The sequence below is a fragment of the Fimicolochytrium jonesii genome (genome assembly GCF_025526975.1).
Source record: "Fimicolochytrium jonesii strain JEL569 chromosome Unknown EV422scaffold_1, whole genome shotgun sequence".
NCBI lineage: Eukaryota > Fungi > Chytridiomycota > Chytridiomycetes > Spizellomycetales > Powellomycetaceae > Fimicolochytrium > Fimicolochytrium jonesii.
The window spans coordinates 479,869-504,955 of record NW_026515668.1 but is presented as its reverse complement, the minus strand read 5'-3'; the positions used below and the strand labels follow the sequence as shown (position 1 = coordinate 504,955).

At 54.0% G+C, this 25,087-nt stretch overlaps 12 protein-coding genes across 12 annotated transcripts; 6 read left to right on the top strand and 6 right to left on the bottom strand.

Annotated features, from left to right (window-relative positions):
• Positions 1–35: 35 nt before the first annotated feature.
• EV422DRAFT_552081 (uncharacterized protein) lies at positions 36–1,822 on the top strand. Its single transcript, XM_053071867.1, has 5 exons — positions 36–181; positions 264–430; positions 497–898; positions 959–1,381; positions 1,448–1,822. The coding sequence occupies exons 1-5, from the start codon at positions 85–87 to the stop codon at positions 1,601–1,603; spliced, it is 1,245 nt and encodes a 414-aa protein (XP_052929953.1). The 5' UTR covers positions 36–84; the 3' UTR covers positions 1,604–1,822.
• EV422DRAFT_511117 (WD40-repeat-containing domain protein) lies at positions 1,823–3,815 on the top strand. The gene is made up of 8 exons (XM_053068987.1): positions 1,823–2,263; positions 2,337–2,438; positions 2,506–2,618; positions 2,684–2,831; positions 2,915–2,992; positions 3,068–3,186; positions 3,247–3,392; positions 3,496–3,815. The coding sequence occupies exons 1-8, from the start codon at positions 2,048–2,050 to the stop codon at positions 3,609–3,611; spliced, it is 1,038 nt and encodes a 345-aa protein (XP_052929952.1). The 5' UTR covers positions 1,823–2,047; the 3' UTR covers positions 3,612–3,815.
• On the bottom strand, positions 3,645–5,884 carry EV422DRAFT_7103 (uncharacterized protein). The gene is made up of 6 exons (XM_053074334.1): positions 4,993–5,884; positions 4,537–4,900; positions 4,209–4,475; positions 4,047–4,135; positions 3,930–3,968; positions 3,645–3,863 (listed from the first exon to the last, which is right to left on the bottom strand). Exons 1-6 carry the CDS (start codon positions 5,628–5,630, stop codon positions 3,800–3,802), a joined length of 1,461 nt encoding a protein of 486 aa, XP_052929951.1. The 5' UTR covers positions 5,631–5,884; the 3' UTR covers positions 3,645–3,799.
• A 1-nt stretch (position 5,885) lies between these two features.
• On the bottom strand, positions 5,886–6,886 carry EV422DRAFT_7152 (cytochrome oxidase complex assembly protein 1-domain-containing protein). The gene has a single exon (XM_053074337.1). It carries the CDS (start codon positions 6,539–6,541, stop codon positions 6,140–6,142), a length of 402 nt encoding a protein of 133 aa, XP_052929950.1. The 5' UTR covers positions 6,542–6,886; the 3' UTR covers positions 5,886–6,139.
• Positions 6,887–7,083: 197 nt separating this feature from the next.
• On the top strand, positions 7,084–8,169 carry EV422DRAFT_582251 (acyl-CoA N-acyltransferase; the record flags this gene model as incomplete). The annotated part of the gene is made up of 2 exons (XM_053073398.1): positions 7,084–7,344; positions 7,384–8,169. The coding sequence occupies 2 exons, from the start codon at positions 7,084–7,086 to the stop codon at positions 7,744–7,746; spliced, it is 624 nt and encodes a 207-aa protein (XP_052929949.1). The 3' UTR covers positions 7,747–8,169.
• Positions 8,170–8,786, bottom strand: EV422DRAFT_511115 (uncharacterized protein). The gene is made up of 2 exons (XM_053068986.1): positions 8,527–8,786; positions 8,170–8,457 (listed from the first exon to the last, which is right to left on the bottom strand). The coding sequence occupies exons 1-2, from the start codon at positions 8,693–8,695 to the stop codon at positions 8,270–8,272; spliced, it is 357 nt and encodes a 118-aa protein (XP_052929948.1). The 5' UTR covers positions 8,696–8,786; the 3' UTR covers positions 8,170–8,269.
• A 113-nt stretch (positions 8,787–8,899) lies between these two features.
• EV422DRAFT_511113 (uncharacterized protein) lies at positions 8,900–10,317 on the top strand. The gene has a single exon (XM_053068985.1). The coding sequence runs from the start codon at positions 8,947–8,949 to the stop codon at positions 10,108–10,110; it is 1,164 nt and encodes a 387-aa protein (XP_052929947.1). The 5' UTR covers positions 8,900–8,946; the 3' UTR covers positions 10,111–10,317.
• On the top strand, positions 10,288–13,856 carry EV422DRAFT_7044 (uncharacterized protein). The gene is made up of 3 exons (XM_053074328.1): positions 10,288–12,165; positions 12,237–13,556; positions 13,630–13,856. The coding sequence occupies exons 1-3, from the start codon at positions 10,477–10,479 to the stop codon at positions 13,729–13,731; spliced, it is 3,111 nt and encodes a 1,036-aa protein (XP_052929946.1). The 5' UTR covers positions 10,288–10,476; the 3' UTR covers positions 13,732–13,856.
• A 1,165-nt stretch (positions 13,857–15,021) lies between these two features.
• EV422DRAFT_502463 (4-alpha-glucanotransferase) lies at positions 15,022–17,277 on the bottom strand (the record flags this gene model as incomplete). Its single annotated transcript, XM_053068269.1, has 2 exons — positions 15,022–16,470; positions 16,996–17,277. The coding sequence occupies 2 exons, from the start codon at positions 17,275–17,277 to the stop codon at positions 15,022–15,024; spliced, it is 1,731 nt and encodes a 576-aa protein (XP_052929945.1).
• A 720-nt stretch (positions 17,278–17,997) lies between these two features.
• Positions 17,998–19,092, bottom strand: EV422DRAFT_562750 (uncharacterized protein; the record flags this gene model as incomplete). The annotated part of the gene is made up of 2 exons (XM_053071984.1): positions 17,998–18,495; positions 18,568–19,092. 2 exons carry the CDS (start codon positions 19,090–19,092, stop codon positions 17,998–18,000), a joined length of 1,023 nt encoding a protein of 340 aa, XP_052929944.1.
• A 1,129-nt stretch (positions 19,093–20,221) lies between these two features.
• On the bottom strand, positions 20,222–21,505 carry EV422DRAFT_7012 (uncharacterized protein). The gene is made up of 5 exons (XM_053074323.1): positions 21,252–21,505; positions 21,115–21,129; positions 20,872–21,050; positions 20,731–20,806; positions 20,222–20,662 (listed from the first exon to the last, which is right to left on the bottom strand). Exons 1-5 carry the CDS (start codon positions 21,393–21,395, stop codon positions 20,402–20,404), a joined length of 675 nt encoding a protein of 224 aa, XP_052929943.1. The 5' UTR covers positions 21,396–21,505; the 3' UTR covers positions 20,222–20,401.
• A 989-nt stretch (positions 21,506–22,494) lies between these two features.
• EV422DRAFT_502461 (uncharacterized protein) lies at positions 22,495–24,822 on the top strand (the record flags this gene model as incomplete). The annotated part of the gene is made up of 7 exons (XM_053068268.1): positions 22,495–22,993; positions 23,069–23,144; positions 23,216–23,527; positions 23,594–23,795; positions 23,864–24,151; positions 24,220–24,441; positions 24,526–24,822. The coding sequence occupies 7 exons, from the start codon at positions 22,495–22,497 to the stop codon at positions 24,820–24,822; spliced, it is 1,896 nt and encodes a 631-aa protein (XP_052929942.1).
• Positions 24,823–25,087: the final 265 nt, after the last annotated feature.

Sequence of the window (25,087 nt, the reverse complement as noted above, 5' to 3'; positions counted from 1 at the left end):
CTTGGGACGTCGAACTTGCTCGAAATCTGAATGGACTAAGTTGGACGTTTGACCAGCGAATTCCGTTCGGCAGCAATAGCAAGCATGGCGGACACAGAAACTCAGGTTCCCCCTCAGGGTGAGGAGGCAGCGGCTCCTGCACAGCGTCCTGGAAAGAAGGGGAAGTACCGCAGGGACAAACGTAAGTAGGCCGACTAGGTCACTCGTTGTTGCAAAACGGTGAAAGAATGGAATGTGGCTAACCCGCAGGTGTGTTTCCATAGCCTGGGATACCGACGACATTGACCACTGGAAGATTGTGGAGATCAAGCCGTCCGATGTCAGTGGCCCCTTCTTGGAGGAATCGTCGTTTGCGACTCTGTTTCCCAAGTACAGGGAGACCTACCTTCGGGAAGCATGGCCTATGGTCACAAGCGCCCTGGATGCGGTGGTACGTGCGAGGCTCCTGGTATCACGATTATTGTTGACCTGGTTTCTAATAGATCTCATATTTCAGGGTGTAGCATGTACTCTGGACCTCATTGAAGGTTCCATGACCGTCAAAACAACGCGGAAGACGTACGACCCGTACATTATCCTGAAAGCCCGTGACTTGATCAAACTCCTGGCTCGATCTGTACCCTACCAACAAGCTATCAAAATCTTGCAAGACAACGTAGCAAGCGATATTATCAAAATCGGCAACTTGTTGCGGAATAAGGATCGATTCGTAAAGCGTCGTCAACGACTTATTGGCCCGAACGGAAACACATTAAAAGCGATCGAACTTTTGACGAACTGCTACGTTATGGTTCAGGGTAACACCGTTAGTTGCATGGGACCCCATAAGGGACTAAAGGATGTCAGGAGGATTGTGATTGACTGCATGAAGAACGTTCATCCCATCTACCACATCAAGGTAACCAGATCTCGATGGGCATCCCGCTTCTGCAACAGTGCAACTCACTTTTGTCGATAGGAATTGATGATTAAGCGCGAACTCGCAAAGGACCCGAAATTAGCAACTGAATCGTGGGATCGCTTCCTGCCGCACTTCCGAAAGACTGGATCTGCAAACAAAGCCCCGAAACCGAAGAAGACAGGCCCCAAGCCGGTCAAGAAGGAGAAGACCTTGTTCCCGCCTTTGCCCGTGCCGCGAAAAGAAGATCTGGCCATCGAATCTGGAGAATACTTCTTGTCAAAGACACAACGGGACGCCGCCAAGCTTGCAAAGAAGAAAGAGGTTCAGGCAGAGAACAGCGCAAAACGACAAGCAGAAAGGCAGCAGGCGTTCGTTGCGCCTCCTGAAAAGGTGGAGAAATCGAAAAAGCGGGCACGTGAAGGCGAGGACGAGTCATCTGGGAGGTCAATCGAGGACCTCAAGAAGAAGTTCATGGATCAGGTGCGTCTTCCATACGCACGTTTGGGAAACACTCATTCACCTGCTCACCAAAATGATCCCGTTCAGGCCGCTGAAAAGAAACGCAAATCGGAATCGGCCAAAACAGGGGACGCCTCTGATTTCATTGCGAAACCCGCGTCAACGGAAAAGCTATCAAAGAAGAAGGCCCATGGCGATGATGACGGGAGTGTCAAGAAGAAAAAGCAAAAGCGATCCGAATGATACTCGTGACCTCTGTTGGTCGCTGCTCGTGGTCGATTCTGAGCAATCTTTCTTGTTTTAGGGAGTCTAATTTATGTTTGTAGATTGGGCAATTGCAGCGATAGTTAACAGTAGATGTTTCTGGCGTAATTAGAGCGGAAGCCCATAAATGCACTGTGCGAAGCGTCGTATTTGCGAGCCGAAGGACGCGCCAACCTCATCATGACATGTTCAAATTCATATCTGTGCCAACGCAAGACTTCATAAGCAACTCACAGTTTCCAGATCACTGACAACTTGGAGTGGCCCTCCCTGAACTTCTGGACGACCTACATTGTTTTAGGATCGGCGGTCCAAGCTGACAGCTGCTCAACTCACTGCTAAATTAATTCTCTAAAGCGGAAGTCAACGCCATCTCGAAAGCACCACAACCGAAGATCGTTTGCGACCTTGTCGCCTACCGCAATGTCGCCCGCCGCACCACCAAAGCACGCAGCCTATCGTGGCGCCCCGGCACCGGCACCGCATGCGGCTCCTCACCCAGCGCCGCACCAACAGCAAGCACCCGTCACGCAAAACGTCACCGAGGTCGTCCTCGCAACCGCGGGATATGACCACACCATCCGGTTCTGGGAAGCTTTAAGTGGAATATGTCTGCGGACGATACAACATGCCGATTCTGTGAGTACTGGAATAAGCAGGGTATGGTGGAGGATGGAGACGGGGCTGACGCCTTCCCTTGTTTTCGCACTAGCAAGTAAACAGACTGGCGATATCCCCGGATAAGCGGTACCTAGCAGCAGCGGGGAACCCTCACGTGCGGATGTATGAAGTCCAGTCCAGTAACCCCAATCCTGTAAGCAGAACGAATGACCGACTTGGGGTTGTGTTGGACGTTGGGGGCTGACGCGTCTGAATGGTAGATTACCTCGTTTGACGGACACACGGGCAACGTAACAGCGATCGGGTTTCAGTCGTCAGGGAGGTGGATCGTCACAGGCAGCGAGGATGGGACGATTAAGATCTGGGACGTGAGGTTGGTCCCCTCCCACGCGCGTTACGGCTGTGATGTGCAGATGTCTGAAATCTGTTCAATGTTAGGGCACCGGGAATACAACGAGACTATGAACTCAAATCGCCAGTAAACGACGTCATAATACACCCAAATCAGGGAGAACTGATATCGTGCGATCAGAATGGGTCGGTGAAAGTGTGGGATTTGGGGGAGAACGCTTGCACGCATGAATTGGTACGAGAGCGGGGCGGAACTGCAGAGTTGGTCGGGAAAAGGGAGACGGAATGTTGGCCTGACTGCAGATTCTCTGTGTGTAGCTCCCGGAGGAGGACACACCCGCACGATCGGTGACGATGGCGTCGGATGGATCTATTCTGGTAGCCGCGAATAACAAGGTACGTACACTCGCGATGGGCAGTCCCTCGCGTCTCGTGCACGTCTGCTGATCGACACGGCCATATCCTCATCAGGGAAACTATTATGTGTGGAAAACCAAAACCACAGGCGACCTGACACAGCTGGAAGCCCTCACGAAGGTCGCAGGACACAGCAAATTCATCACCAAGTGCATGTTGAGTCCAAATACAAAGTACGAACAATCCCGTCCCTCGATCTGCTGCAATGGACTGCTAACGGATGAACTTTACAGGGTGCTGGCCACTTGCTCGGCTGATCACACGGTGAAGATCTGGAACACGGCGGACCGACAGTTCACGCTGGAGAAGACGCTGACGGGCCATCAGCGGTGGGTGTGGGACTGCGCGTTTTCGGCCGACTCGGCGTATCTCGTGACTGGTACGTTTACGATTACGCAACAGAGCAACCAACTGGACGATCATACAGGCAGTGTTCTGACGATAATGACCATCATCATTTTCATTCCTTCCCAACATCACAGGTTCCTCAGATCACTCCGCGAGACTATGGGACCTAGCGACCGGTGAAACCATCCGCCACTACAGCGGCCACCAGAAAGCCGTCGTATGCACCGCATTGCATGATGTCAGTATGTGAGGGGCGTGCGGTCTCGCATGATCCCGGCAGTGTAGTGTCTCCTCGCCCACAGCGACAGTCTGCCACACCACAATGTACATATTCCCCCGCCAATTCGGTCTTTCCTGTTCGACCCCAATGTGTATGATAGTAAACGGGGCGAAGCTAATAGATCGAGAGTTGCAGGTAGAGTTCGGTGCTCACTACAATTACGCCTTTTTTTTTGTCTCGGATGGGGTGGGAAGAGGCTTGCGGCAGTAGTGTTCGTCGGCGCTGAGACATAATGGTCGGTCCTGGGGAGGCAAGATGCGACAGATCGAGACGGCTTCGGGTAATTACGTTAAGGTGATTTGCACCCGACTACCCTCGATATCCGTTCTAAGCAGGAGAAGGGATGAGTTGGTCGGGAAGAACCTACTCCAAGGCACGAGCTTGCCACCAAGAGACGACACTTACTTGTGAAACATCCTCCGGAACACTCTTGCACCATCGGGTGCTCCGAAAGAGACCTTTGCCACGGTTTCACCGGGTTTTTTGTCCACGCTCTAGGTTTAGGAGGTAGGCTTAGTCAGTGGATAAGGGACGAGTTCCGATGAGCAGTCGTGCAATCGTTCATACCACCACACGGAGTCCTTTGGATGCAGCCAGGGTCGTTAGGGTCTCTGCAGTTGTGGACGCACTGAGATCGTTGATGGTTGCCACTGACGTCGCGGCGTTCAATTGCTGGGCGGATGGCTGCGGCGCCTGTCCAGCAGGTGACTGTTGCGCATCGTGACGGAATTGTTGCGGTGCGTTTCCGCTGAGTGGTGCATGGCCATTTGACGCGTTCGATAGACGTCGGTCTGGCCGGCCTGGAACAAATGAGGAATTCTGACTTGGAGGACCCTGCAAATGCCATACGGGTCACTATGTTGTTTCTACTTTGATGATGCATTATGAGACTAACCTGGTTCGGCCTGCCCAGGCCACGCGCCGCCATTCCCATATTGCCAGGGCTTCCCATCCCCGTGCCAACGCCCATGCTCATGCCCATTCTGACTCCCCTGCCCATTCCACCTCCCACACCCGCACCCACGTTTATACCAGGTCCCACCCCGGCTCCCATAACCCTCCTTTCCACGTTCATGTTGCCCATCGGCCCAGAGTTATACCCCATGGGCCGCATCACTTGCTGTCCGCCCATGTATTGGTTCCCTCTCTGATTCGTTGGTCCAGTCGGACTTCCGGCGCCATAGGGGTGGAAGCGCGCAGCTTGCATCGCTGCGAATTTTGGGTTCACATGGATCTTGTGGCCGGTGGGAACTGCCGGTCTGCAAGTTGAACGATTGTCGTTTGGGAAGGTCGAGATATTAGGCCTTTCGTCCATCACCGCTTCCAACAACAGTTCGAACTATACACATACCCAGCACCACCACCATATGCATTGTATTGCGGCTGGAATCCCGGTCTTGGCGGAAGAGTTGTGCCCGAAGCAGGATGGCCATAGGCCCCCGGTCGACCGCCCTGCATGCTCAGTGGACGCTGCTCGCCTCCATGCATTCGATAACCCGTCTGCACAGGCCGTCCGATACCATTTTGCGGCTGGTTGTACTGCCGTCGTGGTGGATATTGCTGCGGACGGCTCTGCGGGGTCGGTGGGAGGCCATTATGAGACTCGGTAACTTTCGCGCTGGGTGCATCGGAACTGGGCTGCGCCGATGGTTGTGATTGCGAAGGTATGCGTTCCGCCTTTCCTGCTGAACTTCCGTTCTCTGCAACCACAGCTCCAATTTTCACGCCGTCCTCCAGCAGCGTGTCGAATACAGTTTCGCTGCTCGCTGCTGCAGACATCTCGGCGACGGCGGAACCCTGAAGGTCCCCACCCTCAGCAGTCCCTTCGATCCCTGCATCCTCGCCGAATTCGCCTCCATACCAGTCCTCCTCTGCAAGCCCATAGTTCTCCGGATCGTCCCAGTTCAGGAGTTCCTCCGTGGTGTCAGCCGCCGGCTCTCCTTTGCCCGGAGCCGCAGTGGGCGCGGTGTCGTTTGCTTGTGCGGCCATTGTGTCTCAATATGAATGTTTTGCAGAGCCAATCTGCTTCTTCATGAGAGCGGTGAAGGGAGGCCTACGGGTGGGATATGTGAGCGTGTGAGATGGGTTTTTGGGTAACGACTGAAGTAAGGATATTCGGTGGAGATCGTCTGCGAAGGAAAGGAAAGGGAGTGGGGAAGGCGCTCCCGCAAGGCAGTCGCGTCAAAAGGCACCTGTCGCGACGAGACGACATCCTCTCTCTTGGCGAGTGCCCGAACGCAAACCAGCCGCCAAGGGGATCTTCGATACACATACATAGAGGGTTCTCGTGGACAGATGGGTTCATTGGCATTATCCAGCTGACACATGAGCCGGTTGCCATCGTCCTTCCACATATCCTCCAAACGCATTGAAGAAATCCCAGCTCTTAATCTTAAATATGCCATACACTATTCTCAAGGGTTTCCGCTTTTCCTCATATGCTCTGCAGAGCTTTTACGACAACACGTTCCATCTCCCTCTCCTCGATCCTCATCCCCTTAATACTCAACTGTCTTCCCCTCCGGCGTAACCACCGTAAACACCTCACTCGTCCAATTATCCCCCTTCCCACTGCCCCTAAACCTCACCTCCGCCCTCCCCTCACTCCCCTGCACCCCAAACCTAAAATCCGCCCGCCCCTTCTGCATATTCACGTCTCCTTCCACGCTATGATCCCGCTTGGCATCGTAGGTGATGTCCGTGCCAAGGAGTTGCTTGGCGGTTGGGTCGTGGCGGAGATGGAACATGACGGCTTTGAAGATGCCGGAATGCGCCTTTTGAACGTTTACGCCGGAGAGGACGACTGAGGTCCACCAGCTGAGGCCGGCGGTGGCGGCGGCGAGGTAGGGGTAGGGAGAGCGGAGGGAGAAGATGCGGCGGAGGGCAGACTGTTGGGACATGGCGTGGGAGTCGGTTGTGTTTGGATGTGACGGTGCGGGTGAGATTGCTTTTGTGGGCTTCGTAGCGGTTTTGCAGTGCTATTTCGTTACGGAACTTTTCGAGTCCAAAAGGTGAAGGTATACTCTATATATACTCAGCTATCTGTGCCGCTGACGACGGAACTTGCCTGCAGCTGGGGTTGCAATGAGCAGACCTGGGCTATGACGAGAGAGCAGTGTTCGTGGATAGCGGGCAGGGCCGGATAGAGAATGCGGGCGAGCAACAGGGGGTGAAGCAGGGATGAGGTAGCGGGGAACGGGAAGGAGTCGGAGGAGGGGAGTTGCAGTGAATCGAGTCCGAGTATTAAACCAGGAAAGAAGGCGACATCACGCGCCAGACGACTCGGACGAGCCAGACGCAGCCAGACCTAAGACGTCGCAGACGTCGCTGCTCTGACGCTTGCCCACAAACCCTCGGGCTTTGGGAAGTCAACCCTCGGGCTCGCCACAGTACCACCAGAAACACCTCCTCCCAACACATCTACTTGCGGTTCACCAATACGATGACGGTCAGGCCGCAGCTGTCCCTCGAGCCTGTACACTCATCCGACATTCCCACCGTGGCAGACCTCGATGTTGCTGCCTTTGAGACCGATATCGTAGCGGTCCACATAAACCCAAGAGGCACCACCACCCAAGCCCGTCTCGCCAACGTCAAATACCGCCACGGGCAGATGCTTGCTGACTCTGAAAAACGCGGCTTGAAGTTCTTCAAGGTTGTGCGTCAGGATACCGGGGAAATCGCAGCCTACGGGATTTGGGGTGTTCCGAAGAAGGAAGCAAAGGAACCCAAGGAAAAGGAGTATCACGCGCCGCAGAAGGACCCTAACGAGCCGGCAGACGACTGCGATGAAGAGTTTCTGGCTGCCTTCGAGAAAGCGCTAGGGACGACGCAACAGCAATTTGTTGGTGATCGGCCCCATTGGTATCTCAAGTTGATCTGCACTCATCCCAAACATCAGGGTCTTGGGGCAGCTTCGCCGATCATTCGCTGGGGTCTGAAGCAGGCTGATGAGCAGGGGCTGCCGGCGTATCTGGAGGCCTCGCCTATGGCCCAACCTATTTACGAGAAGTTTGGATTCAGAGTCGTTGGACAAGCTGTGGTCAATGACGCCGTTTCGGTTCCGGTTATGGTGCGGGAACCACAACCTTCAAAGTCGCCATAAGCAAGCGATCGCGAGCGCGAGCAGAGTGAGTTCCTTGCGCTCCATCACTCGCGCGGCCTTGGTTCGGTCTGGGAGCCCGAGGGCAAGCGAAGCGGCGAGCGAAGCAAGTCCCTTGCGCCAAAAGCGCAGTCCCTCTAACCACGGCCGTTAGCGAGCCTCGCCGAACGTTGGATCTTTTGCGAGCGAAGCGAGCTACGCTCCGCCCACCGCAGCCCAGCCTCCTTGTAGCGAGGGAGCGAGCAGGGTAGCGTTCAACCGTCCGCTCAACCGTCCGCCCAACCGTCCGCTCAACCAACCAACCGACGCTTCGCTCACCCATCTCTCTAGCGGCGTATATACATAGACCCTTTCCCCATGTGTCATGTTGATAGTACCTATGCTGAGGTCGCCGATGCCGATCATGGTCGCCAACATGAATGCAGTCTACCTTCCAAAAAATCTATTCCTGCAAGCAACATGTCCTATGATACAATGCCATGGTGCATAATCTAGTTTCAGTGCGATGCGCCGCATTCGATGCGTTTCAGAGCTCCGAGTGGCCCTCATTCAACCCCGTCGCTAGTTTGGTGATCGTCCCACATGTCTGGTCGCCTCTCACGCAGACATACCAGCTACCCACTACACACTTCTTCTCTGTCGGGTTGGGGCACGGGCATGCTAATGGGGTTGAGACGCAGTGCGCGGTTTGTGGGCAGATGTATCCTGGACAACCTGGAAAACGTCGCCTGGGTGAGTAAAAGGGGAAGTATACCCACAGTTTGACTGTTGCAGCTTCCCTACCTCGCTCAGTAGCTGCCCGCTGCCCCTCCGCACTCTCATTTTGTTGTCCTTGGTTTTGTTGCTGCTGCCCTCCATCGTTGAAGAAGTCGAAGAAGTTGAACGCGAATATCGACGGCGTCAGTGCTAGCAGGCAGATAAATAGCGACAGGCAGACTTTTTTGGGAAACATGCTGGTACTGAGAGACACTGAGGAGCTGGGTAGCAAGCTGGAAAGCTGGCGAGTGATACCGACGTGGCTCTCTGAGAGGGTGATGGGCCTGGGATGTCAAATCGTCAAATGCCGAAGCTTCACAAAGTGTCGCGAGGGCTACCCGCTGGGTCACGTGCACGGTAGCTTTCCCTACACACTCCCATTTTGACATTTGGACAGTCACTTCAAAGCCATTTTCGCCCACAGTAAGCACTACTGTGAAGTCCACCATGGTGAAGAAGCAAACCGGAAAAGGAGTAGGGAATGGAAAGGCGTCCAACTCCCGACTCCGAACGAATAAGACCACCGAAGTGACGGGGGAGGAAAAAGTTGTGAAGCCCACATTCGCTCCTCTTTCCGAGGACGAAGCAGCCGAACAGGAGACAGCAGACATCTCGAAGCAGCCCGCCGATAACGAATGGGTAGAAGTCGATTCAGAGGATTCGGACGATGAACTACCGATAGGCGAATATGAAGACGAGGACGAAGCTGAAGGCGCGTACCTGAGGAAGAAAGGCACAGCGACGGCTGGCCCGAAATCGTCACAACCCGAAGCAGACGACGACCAACATAGCGAGAACGAAAGCGACAGCGACGAAGAGGAGGACTCGCCGCTGGGAGGGTCACCCAACGACAACGATATTTCCGATCCCCACGCGCTGATATCCAAGCCGTTAGCAAATGCCAAACCTCTGACAGCGAAGGCGTTGGCCAAGTTCCAGGAGAAGCAACAAGCCACAGGTGTGGTGTACCTGTCCCGAATACCTCCCTTCATGCGACCTGTGAAGTTACGGCAGCTCCTGGCAAGGTACGGCGCGCTTGGTCGCATCTACCTTGCACCGGAGGACCCGAAGATTACCGCCCGACGGAAGAAGTACAGGAAGAACAAGCGACAGAACTATACGGAGGGATGGGTGGAGTTTCTGGACAAAAAGGTTGGGAGGCGGGTGGCGGAGCATCTGAACGGGAAGCAGATCGGTGGGAAGAAGCGGAGCTTCTACTACGATGATCTGTGGAACATGAAGTACCTGCCAAAGTTCAAGTGGAACCACTTGACCGAGCAGATTGCATATGAGCTCAAGGTTCGGGAGCAGCGATTGAAGACGGAGATGGCGCAGGCGAAGAAGGAGACGAAGGAATATGTGAAGAATGTCGAAAGGGCGAAGATGGTGGAGGCGATTGAGGAGAGGAAGCGTGACAAGAAGCGGAAGGCGGAGGCTGAAGCGGGAGATGGGCCAGAGACGGGGGCAGCGTCAGCGGGTCTGTCGCAGGACGCAACAAAGGCTGTTCGCCGGCAGTTCAAGCAGCGAAAGGTGGTGGATTCTGACGCCAAGAGTCAAGGAGCCGCGCCCTCTCGCAAGAAGGCCGCAGTCCTGTCGAAGCTTTTTGGGTAGAGAAGGCATTGTGACCGTACTTTCCATTGCATATATAGATTATCATCATTAGTGTTGAGTTGCGAGATTCGATCTATGCAAGAGTTGAGAGCACTGTGAAGCTTTGAGTGCACTTGGAAGCTTTGACGTTTGTGGGAACCGCTGAACCGCGCACGCGTGATGTGAGCGGTCTGCGGCCGTCTTCATTTTCATGAATAATTCTCGGTCCGTTGAAGGACAAACTGCAAATTGCGGACAGACAGGCAGACAGCCAAATATAACCCATCCTCCATCGAACCTACTATCGGCAGTCCGCCAAAGCTCTCTCCTACTTCTCAGGATATTACTCCTTCTTTACATATCAGCTGGACACCAAAAACAAAGTGAATGTCCCGCGGTCTGCCTGTCCAGCAACGGACGATCAGGCGCCGTCCGAAGCAAGGGTCGCAGTCAGATAGCGTTTCCAACGAGAGCCCACTACTACGACACAAACAGCTTTCTCAAGGAGCATCACGTGGGTCTACTCCGGAGTATGCGAAGCAACCAGCTCAGAGCGCCCCAAGCGATGCGACACACCCCGACAGATTCGTCTACATCGAGACACTACGATGCTGTCTGATGCCGGTGCTTGACGCCGGTGTGGATAAGGGTGCTGCGAAATCGCCGAACACTGCGGGCAGTCCTGGGACCGGAAGCGGAGCCGTAGAAAGCGGGTCGAAGCCTTCGAGCCATTTCAATGCGGTACTTCTAGCCACCGGATATCTCCCGGCCAACGCTGTGACCCAAGCCGGAAGCGTCGAGAAGGGAGACACCATCCAATTGGGAGCAGCAACCCTCAAGACATTCCGAAAACTTCTGCAAGCTCGGGTTGAAATCTTTCTGTCGGCTATGAAAGATCCTCGCACACGGACGTTTGCAAAAGCGGGGAGTCGGATGTTGAGGGAGCGAATGCACGATTCGAGCAATCTTGCCCTTTTCGCAGATGTGAGGGATCTGATTCTGGTCTTGGGGGCCTACATCCACAAGGAACTGGATGCGGGCCTGTCGCCTGAGGATCACGACAATTATCTCTTGCTAACGTCCGAGTTGTTTCTGGCCGTGTTGCGGGAAGCTATTCAGAAAGCTGAACCTCGGTCGACCGTTATGAATTGTCCGATACTGAAAGATCAGGCGCAGCTTCGGGTGGTGCTCAAGTCGTTCATTAAACATACGCCCATCAGCGGAAACAGCTTGGAATCGAATCTCGCAGACTGGGCTCGTGTGGTGTTTGAAGTCACGAAGGATGAGCATCAGCGAGTCATTGCTGACGTCCGACGAACATGCAACGAAAGATCCACCTTTGCCAGTCTCAAAGCTCACCTGGACTCAATCATAAAGAACGAGTGTCCGGGTTCGCGACCTTCAGATTTCCAGTACAGGGAAGCATACGAGGCGTGGAAGCACAGAGAGACACAATTGCTACAAGTGATTTTGCAGACGTTCATGCAAAGATTCCCGAACGCTGCCAAGCTCTCCACCGCCGGCGGATCGAGGGTAGGTGGCGGCGTAGATCCGGCGAATCCACGGCTGTGCTACAGTGTATTGCTGGAAACCTGTCTCAGGCATGACATGCAGAATACGGCGCGGGACGATGGGTCCATTGGCCTATCCAAATCATCCATCGCGCTGCTGTCGGAATGCGCCTTCCGGTGGCGCTTGTCGAAGGAATACCGCGATGTCGCTTTGTTCGACCTGATGCTGTCGTTTTACCGTACTGGACAAATTATCGAAGATGATCTGTTTCCCAAATTCAAGCAAATATCGAAAGCCGCCAACAACGTACGGGCCTGGAGAGTGGAAGACAAAATGTACTACATCTCGATCCTGAGTAGACTGAGTGACGGGTTGCATGAGAAGTTACGCAACTTTGCAAGTATGCTGGGGTGGAAGGAAAAGACCCCGGAAAGCTGCAACAGCACTATGCAGCTGATTGCTCTTATTCTGTCAACGCTGCGCGAGGATAAAGCTTGGTTGAGCGAGCATCCTGAATGGGGTACACCTGGAAGGTTGGAGGAGTTGGTCAGAGAGGAGCTTCTCGTAAGTTGGAACTGGTTACCCGTCTCCTTTCAGATTACTAGTTTCTGAAGAACGGTGGCAATTCGTTTTAGGAAGCTATAAATGCCCGATACCGCGCATGCAGTGAACGGGTCGCCAGCTTACCGCGCGAGATCATTCGGCTCACCATATCAGTGAAAGCCGTCAACAGCGACATCACCAACTACCGCTTATACTTCCGCGACCCCATCTTCGAACTCAACATCGTCTTGATCGCTGCAGAAACATGTTTGAAGTATTTCCTGCTCGAAATGGAGAATATGCGATTCTCCCTGAAGGATGACTTTGCCATCGGGGAGATGCTAGATCTGTACCAGGCCGTGAAACTCCTGAAAGACGTGTCCGAGGAATCCGAGTTACCTCTCGTGCGAAACTTCGATGTAGAATCGTGGTTCGCTCCGTTCATCAGTCAATGGCTGGCGCTGACGGACCAGAAGTGGCTGGAATGGGCGAAGTCTGCAGTGGATATGGAAAAGTACGAGCCGTACATGCCGCCGCTGTCGATGCACTCGACGTCTGTGATGGATCTGTTTACGTGTTTCTATGGGGGATTGGACTTCATCGACAAGCTCGACTGGAAAGAGTCCACGAAAAAGGATCGCCTGGTCAAAGATTTCGTGAAGATGATGAGCAAATCGTTACAGGAGTACGCACTGATGATGTGGACCGATTTCCACAAGATCGACAATGAAAACTCCGATAAACCGTTTCAGTTCACACCGCAGTCGTGCATAAAGCTCAACAACGTCGTGGCCGCGTTGTGCAAGCTCGATGACATTCTGGCGCGGCTGCCCTCAGGGGACAACCCTCGATCGGTATATATCTCATCCCCTCCAGTCGGTCGACGACGGAACATAAATCGGAAAAACATCAGCCGGACCGCTGAAAGGTTCGAACCGGATGGGGACAAATCGGTTTTCTCCGTAACCATCAGCCGCGCCTCCAACCTGCCCGCGTGCGACTGGCCAGCAGCCACATCCGATCCATATGCCGTACTAGAGCACGCAGGCACCGAACTGCATCGGACGCGTGTGATTCCCAAAACGCTCAACCCCGCCTGGAACCAGACCTTCGAGCTCTTCGTTCCCAACTCGCTGCGTGACAATGAGTCCTTTTTGGATATCACCGTCTACGATCATGATGTTATTGGGAAAGATGATGTTTGCACGGAGCCGGTCAGCATCTTCCTGCGTGATTCGAAGTTTGAGGACTTTTTGAGTCACGACTTGGAACTGCAGTTGAAGCCGCATGGGACTTTAAACGTGAGGGTGTTGCGGCATGGTGAGATTGATGATATTGAGTGGTGGGTGCGGAAGGCTGAGGAAGGTGTTAAGTATGTGCTGGAAGATATTATCCGTGTTTGCGCTGAACAGGTGCGTACATTGCGGCATGGCTCGCATCCCCCGTGGCCATTATACTTACCCCTCCTGCCACACAGATGATTAGGGTAGCCAGGTCGACGTTTGGCACCATTCTGTCTTCCAATACCACGAGCACCGTAAAATCTCTCTTCGGAATACCCCTATATCTATCTTCCAGCGGAAATAAAGCCTCCGCAGGCGCCTCTGACGCTATTCCCACGGTGCCCGCTGTTCTCAAGTCTCTTCAACCTTTCCTCGAGTATTTGGATGACACCTGCGGTCTTTTCAACGAGACGGTCGACCGACACTTGAGCGAGCACTTCCTAGTTGCCCGCTTCCCGGCCCTGTCAGCGTCGGCGTCCGCCGGCTCCTCCTCCGCTTTGTTAGCCTCGTTCAACGGTATAAGCAAACCAGAGCAAACTAAATGGAAGAGCACATCATCGTCGAATGGGCAAAAGCCAAAAGGTGGTCACGACAGTGCCGTTCGCAGGAAGCAGACACGATCGGCGAGACGGGAGGAGGAAGTACGGACCATGGCCAAATCGAGCCCACGCCGGTCTGATAATCACGCGGAAGGGTCCGATAGCGAGGAGGATGAAGACGTCGAAGAGGAGGCAGAGTTGCTGGCGCATCCCACTACGCTCAATAAAGTGCTCTGGCATGAGCTCGTCACGTTGATCCATGCAATTATCTCGGCTTACGGCACGGTTGAGGGAAAAGGACTGGTGGCGGAGAAAGCTAACGCTGCTCCAGCCCCTGAGGTGCCACCTCCGGCACCGGCACCCGCACCGGCGCCGGCGCCGGCACCGGTAACACAACCAGGGGGCCGTCCTGTCTTTGCCCCACGCGGAAGCTCACTTGCCCAGGCTACAGACGACACTTCAACATCATCAGACGGAACTCCAGCCTCAGAACCAGGCGCACCCAAACGCGGAATGACGGCCTTCCGCAAACCCCAAAAATCCACCACCAACATCTCCGCCGCCCCACCGCTCCCCACCCCATCCGCCTTCGTTCAAACCCAACCCAAAACCCGAATCAAACCCTCCGACCCGCACCGCGACCAGCTTAAACGGCACCTGTCCAAATCCGAGAAACAGGCCGTGAGAACCTTCCATGTCGTCACGGAGGTGCTTAAGGCGTTTTTTGCGTGTCCGAAGGAATCCTTGACGATTCAAAACAGGAGTGGCCAGAAGGCGGTTGTGGCGACGGGGTTCTCTGTGGAGGAGCTCGAGTCAGGCCCGTATGATGTTCTGCGCACGGCGCTGGATGAGTTGTTGGTGATTGCTACTAGGCCTGTCGAGGCTGCGTAGAGTGACCCTGTATATTCGTATGTAGTGAATATGTATACTGTAGCGCCCTTAGTAGATAGACCGCATTTGCATGAATCTCTTATATGCGTATTGCGTATGCCTCACTTCTTCAAGCGCTATTCCACCATACATCTCATGTTTATACAGAACCAAGCCTAACCCGTTCAGACCTCCCTAACCCGTCCAAACACCTCCGTAACACCCCTCAGCTTCTCCCCAATTTCTTTCGTTACAGCAGCCTCGTCCACACGCCACGACCAATTCCCATCCGCCGTCGCAGGCGTATTCATGCGCGCCTCGGTGCCAAGATCCAGTACATCTTGCAGTTGAACGATCGCGATGTCGGCGACGGAGGCGAGTGCGAGGTGGATGAAATCCCATGAGACAGTGGGGATGGCATTCGTAACGGCCTTTTCGGTAAGAGACGATGGGCCGTTGGCGGTCGTGTTGTCGGGTTTTTTGGCGGCGGGAATAGCGGAAGCTGCGTCGCCGTCCTCTTCACGTTTTCGTTTTCCATCAGCGACGGCGCTTTTCGAAGCATCTCTGCCGAGGTATCTCAGGACAGCCGCGCGCTGTGCATCGGTAGCTGAATCGGCCCATCCACGGACGGTATCGTTATCGTGCGTGCCCGTGTAGTAGACGCACCGGGACGTCTTGAGGTTGTGCGGTAAATGGTCGTTGGTCGCGTCATAGCTATCCCCACCCCACGCAAACTGCAGCACCTTCATGCCGGGGTATCCCAACTCATCGCGCAAGTCGTGGACGGATTGCGTAATGAGACCCAAGTCTTCTGCAATAACGGGTGTGCGGTATCCGAGTGCTTTGTCAACCGCACGGAACACCTTAGCGCCGGGGCCTTTGACCCATGTTCCGTTCATAGCTGTTTTATGGGACGCGGGAACCTCCCAGGCAGCTTCAAATCCACGAAAGTGGTCGATACGGATGATGTCCGCTAAAGCCAGTGTGCGAGAGAATCGCAGCGTCCACCATTTGTAGCCCTCGGTCGCAATCGCAGCCCAGTCATATACGGGATTTCCCCACAACTGCCCCGTCTCGCTGAAATAGTCCGGCGGCACCCCAGCTTGAACGGTCTGCTTGCCCTGCGCATCAAGCTTGAAGAGTTTGCGATGGGACCAGACGTCGGCAGAGTCATACGCGACAAATATCGGGATGTCGCCGACCAAGCGGACGCCCTTCTCTTTCGCATGACGGCGCACTTGCGCCCACTGCATGTCGAAGAGGAACTGAGTGAAGATATGCTCATCGATCTCGTCGTAAAGCTCTTCCTGCGCCTTTGCTAGGGCGGCAGGCTTACGATCGCGAAGTTCGGCAGGCCAATCGATCCAGCACGCGTTGTGTTTCTCGTGGAGGGCTGCAAAGAGGGCATAGTCGTTGAGCCAGGCCGCGCCTTCGTTGGCGATGAACTGTTCCAGCTTCCCTAGCCATTCGTGGTGTTTGGGAAACGGGCTCGTGGTGGATCGGAACCGGTCCCGGGCGAGACGGAGGGCTTGGCGCTTGAGCGGTGTGACGCGGTCATAGTCTACTTTGCCTCTCGGAAGGGTTTCCAGTTCCTTGACATCCACGGCAGTCAAAAGACCTTCTTCTATCAAAGGCTGTAAGATCGTGGAATGCAAGATGGTCAATGACGTGTTCGAAAAAAACGCCGACCAATCAACCCACAGGCCCATCAACCATCAACCATCTTCACGATGGCTGGATGGTTCGATGGTTATAACGATGCGTGAGTGAGGGGAATCTTGCGCCTTGGCGCAATCTGGTTCTCGCTTCGCTCGCAAAAGATCTGACGCTCGCTGAGGCTCCCTAAGAGCCGTAGTTAAGAGAGTATTGCGCCTTTGGCGCAATATGGGTCGCTCCGCTCGCGCTTCGCTTCGCTCGCGAAGCCGCTTGCCTCGTAGCTCGCCTGCCTCAAGCATCCCTGCGCCTGGCTTCGCTCGGCGATCGCCCCACTTCGATCGTCGCAGTCCGCATTCGCTGCAGGTCCCCGAGCGGCTCCCTTGCGCGAATCATCCTTAAGCAGTCTTTTCGCCGTCGGGAGAAACCTCAAGCATATCCTGGTCCTTACGGCCCAGTAAGCCTCGCTATCGCTCGCATTCTCCTCGCTGTCGCTCGGCACCCACCTCCAAGGAAACAATCGCGGGGTTGGCAGCCATTGCACTCGGTGTCCCATAGGGACTTCCAGCATACCCATGAGGGTTCAGAGGCAAGAACTGCCATATGGACTGTCCAGCCGCGCTCAGCCAGTCGACAAAGCGAATTGCAGTGGGTCCGACATCACCGATCCCGTGGTTTGAAGGGAGCGAGGTGACGTGAAGAAGGACGCCACTGCATCTGCCTGGGAAGGGGTCTGCAGGCGCAACCTTCCTTGAGCCGGCGGCGGAGGAGGCTCTTGTGCTGGGCATTGTGCGCTTGCTGAAGAGACGGAGGTGCTTCACGGAGAAAGGCGCTGAAAGTGGAGATCGGGTGGAAACTGAGGGCCAGAATGGAATGCACATGCAGCCACAGTATGGTCGTGCGGGGCTCGTCTCTTTTATGCCTTGTCGGTGTCTGCTCCCTCTGTGCCTGTGCCTCCGTCCAGTGGCCGGGGAGTCCAAGGGAAAGAGGAATCAATCGATGCATGTTCGCACTCACGCGCGAGTGACGTTTTGCACGCGTTGCTTGGCTGACGAGTCTCTTGCGCAGTGCATCATCTCCTCCGCACCATGGTTTTGGAAGAACCCTCATTCCACTGCCGTTTCTCCGAGCTTATAATGATATATGCAGTATATGAGACCCTGCAGCGGGTCACGAAGGAGACGAAATGGATTTGAGCAATACATGTACGGTCTATCTTTAGGGCCGGGGTAATAAATTACTCTAAGAATCGGAGGGATATGTCTAGTCCTAAAAAATTGTGGGTGGTAAAATAGATAGTGGAGGGAAGGGATTATTGATATCTGATACGCAAGGACCCCATGTCCAGAATTACAGGGATGTTCTACGCCTGGGCTGTCGCAAAGAAGGTAGGTTGCCCATTACTTTTTATGGCACTTGAAGGGATGCTGGTGGTAGTCGGGGAGGTACGAGAAGGATGCCAGAGCGTGGTCGATCGTGGAGGCTTCCTGCACATGCAGAGCCTCGCGTCATAGCCCGAGGCCAGATGGCTCGTATTGTTGCGTGACGAATAGGTGAAACGTATTCCGAAAAAGCAAATCCAAAATTTCGTCGGCGGCCTCGTCAAAAATGGTGACGGGTATGTCGCAATCAACGTTGTTTTCCGACAATGATATCCCCTTCTCGCTCATGTTCTGAGTGGCAAACATCTCCGGAAGGCTATCTACCACGTTTTGGCGGATCGCGTGGCTGATATTCACCTCGAATGGGGAGCCGGCCATGATGAACGTCCGGTAGAACTGCGTGATGGCTTGTTGAACTTCGATGGGGAGGGAGGACCGGGGGACGGAGTTGCCTTTCGTGGAGGCTGGGGATGACGAGCGAGAGGACTGCTCGAGCAGGAACCGGGTGAGGCAGCGAGTCATGCCCGCTTCCATTTGTATTTCGACAGGTACGTATTTCGCTAATAGAACTTCTAGGTGCACAAAGGCTTCATAGAACATGACATTTTCGGTGCATAGCGTTGCCTGGACAATGGACGAAAGTAAATAAGTAAATGCTATGAAGCCAGACTCCCCTTCGCAAGCAAACCCACGTACCTTGGCAAAGGCCACAAACTTCTCATAGAGATGGGTATCAAACAACATGTCGACAAAGCTTTCTCGTGTGTACTTTAGCGACGCAAAGTCCACCGACGTCCGGTTCGTCGATGGACACGAAGCCGTTTCGTCTCGTCTGGAAACCGTGCTCGACGGCGTAACCGCCGGGCTAGCGCCCAACAAGCTCGCCGGCAGTGTCCAGACCCCCGACCACCACGTACTCCTCGGCCGCCTGGTAGTCTCCTTCACAGGCCATATAGGGTTCTCCATACTCCGCTTCCGCTCCACCGTGAACGAGTTTGTTTTCCGGCGACTGCGAGAGGAGATGGTGGGCGAGGATCCGCCGCTATCCTCGCTGTCGACTTTTGCGATCGCGACCTCGCCTCGGTTCGGTTGAGCATGTACGCCAACGGTGGGTGCCCATGCTGCAGCGGTGGTCTTGAAGCTTGAGAGCGTCCGAGAGACGGAGGACCAGACCCGGAGCGAGTACCTGTTGGAGGAACTGGCCTCGGTTCGCTGCTCCATTCCAAGTGCTTCGCTGTCTGCCCTCAAGTTGTTCGGTTTTTTCGGTTGCGTTTGTTGTTCAGGTCGAGTTCGGGTCCTTCTTGCTCTTCTTGTGGCAGCACGAGCCTCGCTGCAAAAAACCTTCAGAGCTCCACCAGCTTCAAATCTCCAGAACGAACATGCCCCGGGGTTGCGCCTCGAACTCTCCTTCAAGCACCGGTCTAAAAGGCGAGGGGAGCCAGTAGTGAATCCCGCGGAAAACGTCACGGATATCTTTCGTCCCAGAGTGCTGTTGTCCTGGTGTACCAAACAGGGCCGATACGGGGTCGGCGCGCAAAAGACAAAGGCTTTTTGCCCTTCAACCTCCGGCCTCCCGGGCTGGATCGAGGATCCTTGACAGTACCCTGACGGTCCCAGGGATGCCGACGGTATCCCTGACAAAACCAGTTCCCTTTCCCAGCCGCAGACCATGGTAAACCTTCTTCGCCACGGATGAGAAGCACGCAAAATCCGGCGTCTTACAAAGAGGAATTTATACCAAGAACCAGCGCAGGAAATGCCGAGTAAACACCGCAATCCAGACCGCAGACAACCTCCGGACAACGCGTTTTTCTCGCGCATAGTGAGGAAAACAGGGAAAACGTGCTTCTCCGTCGTCGCTGTCGAAAACTCCTCATATTCTGCAGTTTTCCACGTCACTTGACCTTGTTCTGCAGCAATTCCTAGAGCAGGTCCGGTTTTTGCTCCTGGGGTTTTGCGTCGTCTGTTTTCACCAGAGTATGACCTTTGCATCGACGTGTTGGCGACAGACAGGCAGGTTTTTGTTCTGCAGGGAGCTGCTACCGCAGGGACAAGCACAGCTGGTGTCCGGAGGTCGCGGCCAACCCACCCCCAGCACGCGGATTTTTGTCGAGAAATGTCAAGCGGCTCCTTGGTCGTGTTTGCTAATGAAGGCAATGGGATCCGGTAGCCTCGCCCAAGCGACAGCTCATCACCTCGTCCCCCCCTTTCACTTGAACCCACCGCAAGTGGAGCCTGTCGATTGTCCCTCCTGTATGCGACTCCGACCCATCCTTCTCACTTGTTTGCGGGGTTCTCTTAGTCACTTCATGGGACAACTGTTCTTTCGGATTCTGGTTGGACACAATGGAGTTTCGCTTCGCAACAACTGTATCTTCAATACACATTTCCATGGAGCATCTTTGCATTCCGATCCAAGTCGTAACGCCCCATTCCGCAATTTACGTGCTCCCAAGGCTTTAAGCCGACTGTACCATCCCGGTTTGAGGATAGCAAAAACTGGCGTAAGTGCGCAATGTTGTCACACTTCTCACAACTCATCACGTCCACCAGCAGCAGCAGCCGCTTTCTCCGCCTCCTCCTGCTGCTTAACCTTCTGCAAATGAGGACATTTCGCCGCTTGGTGCCCGTGTTCGTGCGCATGCCCGTGGGGATGGGGCTGAGATTTGATGTCTTCCTTTGAAAAGTGCGGGCAGGCGTGCAGGACGGGGCAGTCCGATGCCTTTTTGCCGGCGGCGTCGACTCTGTCTGTGTTGGGTCGGGCTTGTTTGATTTCAGCGTAGTAGGGACACTGAGAGAAAAAAGGGTTGCGTTAGATCTATTGACCATCGGAACGCTCACCATACTGAAACGTGATACCTTGTCCTTCAATGGGCAGTCGCTTTTGTTGAAATCAACGGAGTTCGCCTTGCCATCTTTGATATCCTGGTACCACCTACATCGTTGGATGCGCATTAAATGATGGGTTGATTGACAAAACAATGCACATATTCCACTTACTTGCACTTTGACGCCAACGGGCAGGCATCTCCGGGCTCCACAAGCGCATCTTCAGCATTATGGTCGTTCTTGTGCTGCTCATAGTAAGGGCATCCTCCGCTCTTCAGCGGGCAGCCGTGGTGCGCTTCAGCGTCGTCTCCGCTGGCACTCTGGCGTGCCTGGCGTTGAACTTTGATACGCTGAAGCATTATAATGTGTTAGCGCTGATAAGAAACATGTAGATAATTCTGCATCTGACCATACCTCATAGTAAGGGCACTGTCAACGTTCGTGACAAACACAGGGCAGAACGCAGAAATAGAGTGAGAAAGACAAGCAAACTCAGCACTAAACTCGAGAGAAAGGAAAGACGCCAGAGCCGAGAAACACCTATCCCTCACCTTTTCAGCGATAGGGCATTCCGATACCCGGTCGGCGGACACAGCTGTGCCGTGCGCGGAAATGAGGCTAGCCCACAAGAGCGAGAGCACGATAAATGCGCCAAGGACGCGGAATGGTCGAACGATCGTCCGAAAGTTGGCCATTTCTATTCTCGGTTGTTGACTGTGATACTTAGCGAGTGTTTTGACGAGTTCTTGAAACTCCGGGTTCCTTTCCGTTGTAACAGGGCAATCTTGGTTGCTGAGTGTCTATTGGGGTTGGAATGTCCGAGACCAAAACCGAAGAACACAGTCGATGTGGGACCGACTCGCGCACGACTCGGAGACGCGTTACATCCAGCGTTACAACTCCGCTGCCTCTGTTTCAGACGTATTTGCTTCGACGCACATCCCCCTGGGGACACGGTCTTGATCGCTGCAGACGAGCTGATAGCCGCCAGACAGATGTAGTTTCTAGGTTGGTCCAACCCATTCCCCTTTGGCAATGTGGGGGGTTAACGGAAATAATGCTGTGGGTACTTTTTACGTGCACTGAATAATCCCGCACACGGGTGGAACAGACACTACCCTAACTCAGTGTCCGTGTAATCCTCATCAGCACTTCATAAATTTGTTCCCCTATGCACCCGTTGCTTCAAGAGGAACCGAGTGATAGTTGCCCCATACAATCAATCCTACACAGGGTTATTGGGCACATTTGTCCGAGGCTATCGATGAGCTGAAAGGGCCCACTTACAAATTTCCCTGTCGCACAACTGTGCAACTTCTAAGTTTTCCGACATTCGCCCACGTTCAAATTCAAGCTCACCGGCTCGTAGAAGAAGTCAAATTATCGCCGTTTCACCATTGCTTGTTGCCATGCTTGGCCTGCCAGTGACCCTCGACAATGGGGGGGATGAAGCCTTGGCATCTTGGCAAGTGGAGTGTTTCCAGGCTTGAATCCTGAGGAGAATGACGCCAGAAGCTTCGCTTCGCATAATACGTAAAGACGCGTTTTTTCCCTGAATTCATGAAGGACATGGGCAAACGAGGCTTGCGTCTCACACGCGACAGCTTTTCCGACGTTTTGTGAAGATCGAGTTTTCCCACTTGTGCAAAACACATATTGCAGTGGCGTCGTCTGACTATCACTAGGCTTCCTCATAGCATATGGCGTCGGTGCTCGTGTCCGAACTTTGAATCCCCGGCTCTGTGGCTCCTGTGTCATCTACGCCAGGTATGTCTCACCTCCGTGGTTGTTGAGATGGCCTCGTCCCCGGTTCACACCTTTGCACTCAGTCCCAGCAATTCTCGAACACTTTCCTTCGTCCCCCAACTCAGCTTGTCAAACGGAAACATGGCAACCGATCTGTTGCGCAGATTTCACATTCGAAAGCCCAGCCGAAAGGGCAGCTCTCTCACTCCTCGGCCTCTCTCCCAAGCCGACGCGGATGCTCTCAGCTCAGAACTGACCTCTGGGTCGTCCACCAATCTCACGCGCAGCGCCTCTACGATCGATCATCGCCGTGGGAGCCCCCTGGCGGATAAAATCAATTTGAGACACCCGCAAAATGTCAGCTTCGGGTCCGATGTGCGGGGAAATGAGCCAATATCGGCTTCCGGTGATGAGCGGAATTTGAGAGCTTTGGAAGAACTTCATGATGAGGATCTATCTGAGGCAGCTCTTCCTTCGACTTCGACGACGAACAGAACCCTGGATAAGGAATTGATGGATAGTGATGACGGAGAAAATCAGAACAAAGGTAAAACACGCAGCCCGTCTGCATGGCATTAGGCAGATCAATGCTAAAGTACTCTATGATTTTGGTTCTTGCTAGATTCAAACATAGGGCCGGTCGGTAGGGCCGACGGTGCAGCTGACGCTCGAAATAAATCTACCAACGGTGTGGAGAGGTAAGTCTCGATGTGCGGACGTAATCAGATGACGAAATGCAGAGGATGAATACCGCCCCCTTCTCGAGTAGGCCTGCACAGTCTCCAAAAGAGCAGGATATAAATGCTCTTCGCACTCAATTGTGGAAGGCTCGTGAACAGCGAGATGCGCTCGAAACAGAATTGAAGCAACGACAGCAAGAATGGAACCGAAAAGCTGGCGAGACGAATAGATCCTCGAGGAGCAAGGCATCCGTGGAAAGCCAGCATCTCGGAGATCTTCAAAAGCGTAACGAGGAAATGACGAAACAAAACAAATATCTCGAGGACAAAATCAATGTTTTTCAACGCGAAATGACTGAGATTCAGAAGAGGTGTAGTGTCCTGGGTCTTGAGATCAACAGGTGAGCATCATCTGACAGCCCTCACATTTACACCCAATGCGGTTGCTCAAGGCATCTTCCATTCAGATTGGAGAAAGAGCTTCGAGATCGAGAGAACAAGATCAGCGCAGCAACTGTGGAAATGGAGGCACTACGAAGCAACCGTGACAGCATCGCTGCCGAGCTTCAACAAACGCAAGCGATGCGCAACCGAGCCGAGCGTGCGTCGGAACTTTCCGAGCAGCAGCTTCGACATGCTTTGACAGTTCTCAAGGAACAGCTTAATGAGGTCAGTCTATGTTTCTAACCATCGATGGATGTATCGCACAATGGACTTCCCCTATTCGTTACTTGCAGAGCGCAAAGCAGAACCAGTCGCTCCAAAGCGACATAGAATTTTACCGCATGACGCTGGCGGACCGTAACAACATCATAGCCTACCTCAACAGCACCATGGCCAACCTGTACGCAGAGAAAGTTACTATCAGGAGTGAAGTCGAACAGCAGTGGGTCGGGAAACTGATGCAGATGCGGGAACGAGTTGAGCGGATTGTGGAGCGGATGGAGGGCTGGCAGAAGGAGGAAGGAAAGTATATCGACGAGTGCAAAGGGATCGCGGCAACGTTGGCGGGGATGTTACAGGAGGTCAGTTTGTTGTCGACTCTGTGGACGCACGTCGTTGATCTCCACTTGAGGCTAAATTTTTGTTCCAGCCTGCTATCCAGCCTGGAGCGCTCGGCCGACGAGGAAGTCAGAGGCGTTCCTCCATCGCCGAAGCGCAGAGCACCGGCAAGGTACCATTCGACATCCCCGGATCACCTGGATCCCGCGGAGGCTCGGATTTGACGACCTGGGAGGCCCTCCGTGAACGAAACGTCGAAGCGAGATCCTCCGTCCCAAGATTCACCGATCCTACAGCGGTGGTTGAGCATCATGTAGGTAACCCCCTAATCCACGGCACCAAGACCGTCAGCGGTGGAAGAGGATGTGAATAATGTCATTTACTATTAAAGTTCCAGGACAGTCCCAACCCAGAAGACGAAGTTACGCCTAACAGTCCTCAAAGCCAACAAAGCCCTACTGAACCTGGAACGCTCACCGGACACTCTACTGTCCAAAGTCCGACACCCATTTCGCATCAGCGCTCGATTTCCAATCACAAAGATCAGTCTTCGTCGCTTTCACCTCCGCCTCGCGCTAAGGATACGGCCTATACCACGTTCAGAGCCCCGAGGAGCAGGGTTCCGTCGACGCAGACGTTTGGTGGAGACAGTAAAGCGCGATTGAGCGATGAGTCGAACGCATCGAGTTTGTGACAACAGGGGCCGAAGTGGATTCGGTTTCGGTCGTATCAAAGGAGGGTGTCTAATGGTAGCTCCCCTGCGTTTCCTTTTGAGTTGACGTATTTCGGCGTGGGCGTCACATAAGGCGTATTGAAAGGCTTCCTATATTCTTGCATCATACCGGTGCTAGCAGGGGTGGTCACACCCGTTCTATTATCCCGTCACTTTCCTATTTGATGGTGGTCTCATTTGTATGTCTACTGAAATTCTATGTGCCAATCTCGTTCCTCTCCGTGTT